General features: G+C 38.6%; 1 protein-coding gene across 1 annotated transcript in view; it reads left to right on the top strand.

The window, feature by feature from the left end:
* ARSF (arylsulfatase F) overlaps nucleotides 1–6,522 on the top strand; it is a 49,581-nt gene that overhangs the window by 37,492 nt on the left and 5,567 nt on the right. The window contains exon 9 of the mRNA XM_011962247.1: nucleotides 530–692. Coding sequence (XP_011817637.1) covers nucleotides 530–692 — 163 coding nt within the window. The remainder of the gene's footprint in view (nucleotides 1–529; nucleotides 693–6,522) is intronic.

The raw sequence follows: 6,522 nt of genomic DNA on the forward strand, positions 1-6,522 counted from the left end.
TTAAAAACTTTAATTAAAAATTTTAATTTAATGATATATTAGAAGGTGGCAGTAAATATGAAAAAACACGAGAATAAAGAATTCTGGGGTGGGACTGCCATTTCAAATAAAATGTTCAGGCATGCCTCATTGAGGTTACTGTGAGTTCCATAACCTTGGGGGCTAGATACAAGAAAAATACTAATTTAAAAAAATATAGGAAATTACTTTGAGCAAAGGTATGAGGGAGGTTGGAAATGAAGTAGGTGTGTATTTGAGATAAGAACACTTTAAGTAGAGAAAATAGCCATGCAAATGGAATGTGAATGTCCAATATTACATATGTTTAGTTATTTAATCAAAAACCTACCAGCAGCACAGGAAAATATAATTCTGTAGACGTGCACTACTTACTCCACTAGGACTCTACATAGAATAGACACTATACAAATGTGATCTCTTTTGATACTAGTTTACCTTTTAAATACATTCAATACAGTGACTATTTTAACTAGGCACAATAATTGAATGTAATTGCATGGTCTTATAGGTGGAAAAGGCATGGGGGGCTGGGAAGGTGGAATCCGCGTCCCAGGAATTGTTCGATGGCCTGGAAAGGTACCAGCTGGACAGTTGATTAAGGAGCCTACAAGTTTAATGGATATTTTCCCAACTGTCGCATCAGTGTCAGGAGGAAGTCTCCCTCAGGACAGGTGATGTCATATAAACTGTTAACAACAGCTTATTTTCACCCTTCTTCCCTCTCAGAAGATTCGGAACAAGGAGAGTGACTCTATCCTGCCAGACCCACTTTTTCCCTAATACCTACACAGTTTTACCTTCCTATATGACTGTGTCTATTCAGCATTCTTCATACGCCAGAGACCAGTCTTTTCTTTTTTCTATTGAGGTAAAATATACATATATAATTTACCATCTTTACCATTTTTCAGTATACAGTTCAGTGGTAATAAACGTATTTATTTTCTTGTTTTCCCCTTCATCTTCCTCTCGTCTCTCCCCTTCCTGACCTCTGATCATCACTATTCTACTTTCTATCTTCCTAAGTTTCACCATTTTTTTTTTTTTCAGCTCCCACATTGAGTGAGAAGATGTGATGTCTGCCTTTCTCTGGGCTTGGCTTATTTCACTTAAAATAATGGCCACCAGTTCCATTCATGTTGCTGCAAATGACAGGAATTCCTTCTTTTTTTAGGGGTGAATAGTATTCCCTTGTGCATATATAAAACTTTTTTAAAAAGTAATTTGTCTGCCGATAGGCAGTTAGGTTGATTCCATAGCCTGGCTATCATGAAGAGTGCTGTGATAAACATGGAAATGCAGATATTCCTTTGATCTGTTGATTTCTTTTCTTTTGGGTATATACCAAGTAGTTGGATTTCTGGATCACATGGTAGCTCTATTTTTAGTTTTCTGAGGAACCCCCATATTGTCAGAGACCAGTCTTAGATACTAATCTAATGTGGCCCATCTTAGATATTTTAACATTTTCAGTTGAGAGAAAGATGGGGACAGGAAGCTTTGGAGATGAAGACATGGTAGGTAAAACTCACTCATCTCTATAAGAAAGGGAAAAATAATCCTAGTCTCTGGTGTGAAAGATCTGGAAGACTGAGAAGAAGGTAGGATGTTTGAGGGTGCTTTGAACTCTATCATGAATACTTTGAATTTTATCAAGAGGAAATCGTTCATACTACATTGCTGCATTCCCCGGTAGCAACCAACCTAGGTAGGTTTACTGCTGATTGATTGACAGTTCGTTGATCACACCTCTGCAAGGGAATCCAGATGGGTTAGAACCACAACTATGTCTCTCCTCCAAGCCCACAGAGTTCTTGTAATATTTCTTTCTTCACGTAACAAAGCGAATCTATTTCTGAAGAAAAACAGGATAAATCTCAATGTTAACTGAAAACAAAAAGATCCCTCATTTATATACATATTTTTAAAAAAGTGAGTTCTTGCTCTGTTGCCCAGACTGGAATGCAGTGGTGCAGTCATATTTCACTGCACTCTCTACCTCCTGGGCTCAAGCGATCCTCCCACCTCAGCCTTCTGAGCAGCTGGGACCACAGGCGTGCACCACCACACCTAACCAGTTTTGTCATTTTGTAGGAATGGGATCTTGCTATGTTGCCCAAGTTGGTCTCCAGCTCCTGGTCTCTAGCGATCCTCCTGCCGCAGCCTCCTGAAGTGCTGGGGGTTTGCAGGCATGAACCACCACAATTGGCATCCACTCCCCCTTTTCTTACTTGCTTTAGCCAGTAAGGGAATTTGTTGAGAATTTATGTAAAATAATAACAGAATAAAAATTCCTTCTACTTTGAAAAAAAAGTATTTATCAATTTGAGCTAAATAATACATTTCCAAAAAATTATGTAATAGTACTAATGCCAATTTTTTAAGTTACTGAACCAATCATAATCAATAATCTTCCAAGATATGAGTGAAATGCGCTGAGTTTGGGATATTGGTATAGGCTATATTTTGGACTTATAAAGTGCTGAGGAGAATCTCAGTCTCATGGAAGCCAAGCTTGAGTCTGGCACCTTAGACCACTCAGCCATTCTGACACCTAGTCTCATGGAATATTGGTCTGTGGATGCTGATGAGGATTTGCCTTTATAGAAATTATTTGATTTTTAGGCCAGGCACAGTGGCTTACACCTGTAATGCCAGCACTTTGGGAGGCTGAGGCAGGTGGATTGCTTGATCCCAGGAGTTTGAGACCAGCCTGGGCAACATGGTGAAATTCCTACAAAAAATTCAAAAATTAGCCAGGCATAGTGGTGCACACCTGTAGTCCCAGCTACTCAGGAGGCTAAAGTGGGAGGATTGCTTGAGTCTGGGAAGGTCGAGGCTGCAGTGAGCTATGATCCTGCCACTGCACTCCAGGCTGGGCAACAGAATGAGACCCTGTCTCACAAAAAAAGGGAAAGAATTTGAGTTTTATTTTGATTTTGTCAGAATAAGCTCTAAAAATATTACATCTTCATTCCCATTCCTTCTGCATTTGACTTCACACTTCAACAGAAAACAAAGGTGAATTACTGCAATGATTCTAGAAGATTCTAGAAGATGTGAATACTTTGGTGAAACTGCAAGTCACTCCATTTTGCTAGAAGTCTCTAGTAGTTTTTATTATATCAAGAAAAAAGCAGATCCATCAGATGTGTCAAAGCTCATAAGAAAAATAAAGTTGCCCCCATCCAACGAAGGAAGCTTACACTTGGTTTTAGCCAGTGAAGGCAATTATTTTGGATTTATAGATAAAACCTGTGTATTTGATTATAGATAAAAAACTGTGTGTTTTGCTGTTACTTATTCATATAAAGTCAAAAAAATATTGACCAGGGTGAAAAGCAGCTTAAAAAATAAGACAAAGAAACTAAGACTATATTTCATGGTTTTCAAAATTTTTTGTTATAAATTTTTATATTTTCTCCCCTCCCTCTCCCAAAAAAAAGTTAGGTTCTGTTGGCACTAATACAGAAAAGAAAAATATTTTAGAAGTCATGGTTAACTTACTGAAAAACAAACTATCAAGAACTAATTAAGACACACCCCCAAGTTTGCCTTTCTAATATTTAAAAACATATGTTTGATGTTAGTAGATATTTGTATCAACACAGTAAGGCTGGAATTTATTTTATAATTTTCAGGACTGAACTTTAGATAAAGACGTTTTTATTTTCTGTCTGAAAAGAAGTTAGGCATTGATGATGCTAACACAGGAAAGAAAGTGTATTTTATATTTTATTTTTATTTATTTTATTTTTGAGACAGAGTTTTGCTCTGTTGCCCAGGCTGGAGTGCAGTGGCACGATCTCAGCTGACTGTAACCTCTGCCTCCCGGGTTCAAGTAATTCTCATGCTTCAGCCTGTCAAGTAGCTGGGACTACAGGCACACATCACCACACCTGGATAATTTTTGTATTTCTTATAGAGATGGGTTTTCGCCATGTTGGCCAGACTGGTCTTGAACTGCTGACCTCAAGTGATCCTCCCTCCTCAGCCTACCAAAGTGTTGGGAGTTACAGGTGTGAGCCATCGTGTCCAGCCCAGAAAAAAATATTTAAAAAACCACTGTGAAGTTGTTGCAAAAAGAACCCATCCGAAAAACTATGAAGAAGCCCAGTTTCCCAGTTCTACCATTTAGAAATAGTTGTTTTAAGAAGTCTGTCACTCCACATAGCCCAACAGCCTGTTAGGAAGAAGGGAAATGTCCTGGCACAATATTGCTACGTTGCATGAGGGTGGAAGGCAACTACTGCCAAGTTCCAGCTGTTGTCCTCACGTTAAAAAGAAGAACGAGTTGGTTGGAGTCACTCATCACCCCAGTGCATTCTGCGCCATGTGATTAGACGCTCATTTGATCAGAGGTTTACGGTTATGAGTTTGGTGTCCTTGATAAGATGTATAGTACAACTGTCCTTTCCTGCCTGCAACCATGACTCCACTAGCCACAGGCTAAGTCCTCAGAGGATGCACCATCTTTGTAGTTAAATGCGAAGTGGAAGAAAATCACGAAGATGTCTAAGGCGCTGTGGTGGAAGACCTAACCTCAGTTTCACGTACAGGTTGGCATGCCGGGTACTACTCATCAGGTTGATTTTTTGGTTATTCCTATGCTTGGTTCTCCCAAGCCTCTTTATTTGAATTCATGACTTCTTTGGCATGTGCGTTGACCAGTTAAATATATCCTTGCTAATAGAGAATAGCTCTACTATGTAGAAGGCAACAAAAAGCAAATTCACAGTATCAGGCCCACTGTCTATGACAGCAGCAGCATGAGGGCCTATGGATACCTGTCTCCCATCTCCTTCACTCCCCAACACAATGAAATCAACAAGAACTCAAAAGCAGCTCTCACCTGTACAGAAATGAAGGATGCTAATGCTCTAAAAGCCAAACAGTAATTTATTTTTAGAATCAACACAATTTGTTTCACCACCTCACCACAGAAAACAGATAAAGCAAATTACAACCAAAAATAGAGATGGACAGATTTATAACCAGAGATCCTGAACAAGAGAGTAGAATAAACAAAAAAGAAAAGTAAAGATAAAACAGAGGAAACCACTAATGTGCAGAAACACGGGAATCTGAGGATGCAATGGTTTACCAAAGTGTTGGGGAAAAATGGCTTATCAGGTATATGGTTTACCAATACAGCTGTCCCTTGGTATCCGTCGGGGGTTGGTCTCAAGACCCCACATGGATACCAAAATACCCAGATGCTCGCGTCCCTGATATAAAATACTGTAATATTTGCAATATCACCTACACACATCCTCTTGTATATATTAAATCATCTCTAGATTACTCATAATACCTAATACAATGTACGTAAATGCCACATAAAATAGTTGTTATATTGAATCCTTTAGCGAATAATGACAAGAAAAAGCCTGTACATATTCAGTACAGGCAAGACCGTCCCTAAAAGGTCCGTAAGCCTAAATGTAAACCCAAAATTATAACACTTCTAAATAAAAACATGGGAGAAAATTGCTGTAATATTCAGATAAGAAAATAATTGTTTTTAGATTTATCAAAAAAGTCACAAGCTATAAAAGAAAAAGATGATAGATTAGTCATTATCAAAATTTAAAATTTCTGCTTTTCAAATGTCAATATCCAGTAAATAAACATGTGACCTCAGTCCATTAGTGGAGAAAAAAGGAAAAGAAAGAAAAAATTAAAATATTAAATACGAACTTAAAAGAAAGTTTAGAAGAAAAGAAAAAGACAAGCCGTGAAGTAGAACCAAATAGTCATCCCTCTGAACTCAGAGGTTCTGCATCTGCAAATTCAATCAACTGCAGATCAAAAGTATTTCATAGGATTTTCTAGAATAAAGAATCTAGAATAGCCTAAAATGTTTTGAAGAAGAAAATCGTTTGAAGACTCACTACATAATTCCAAAATTTACTGTAAAGCTAAAGTAATCCAGACGGTGCCGTGTTGATATGAGGGTTTCAGTGGCTCAGTAGAAGAAGGGAGTCCAGAAATTGATCAATGTATATATTGCATTTCAACAAATGCCCAAAATAATTCGGTAGAGATAGGACTGTCTTTCAATACATGACACTAGAACAACTGGACATCAAAATGCAAGGAAAAGAAATCTCAACCTATATCTGACACCACATTAGAAAATTAACTCACTACGGACCATAAGCCTAAATGTAAACCTGAAGCTATACAACTTCTAGGTGAAAACAGGAGAAAATCGTATGAATATTTTTGATCTGCAGTTGGTTGAATTCGCAGATGCAGAACCTCTGGGCCTGGCGCGGTGGCTCACACCTATAATCTCAGCACCTTGGGAGGCTGATGCAGGTGGATCACTTGAGCTCAGGAGTTCCAGACCAGCCTGGCCAACATGGCGAGACCCCATCTCTACTGAAAATACAAAAGTTAGCCAGGTGTGGTGGTGGGCATATGTAATCCCAGCTACTTGGGAGGCCGAGGCAGGAGAATCGCTTGAACTCAGGACCAGGGAGGTTGCCATGAGTC

This window comes from Colobus angolensis, unplaced genomic scaffold, assembly GCF_000951035.1.
Source record: "Colobus angolensis palliatus isolate OR3802 unplaced genomic scaffold, Cang.pa_1.0 Scaffold587, whole genome shotgun sequence".
Classification (NCBI taxonomy): Eukaryota; Metazoa; Chordata; class Mammalia; order Primates; family Cercopithecidae; genus Colobus; species Colobus angolensis.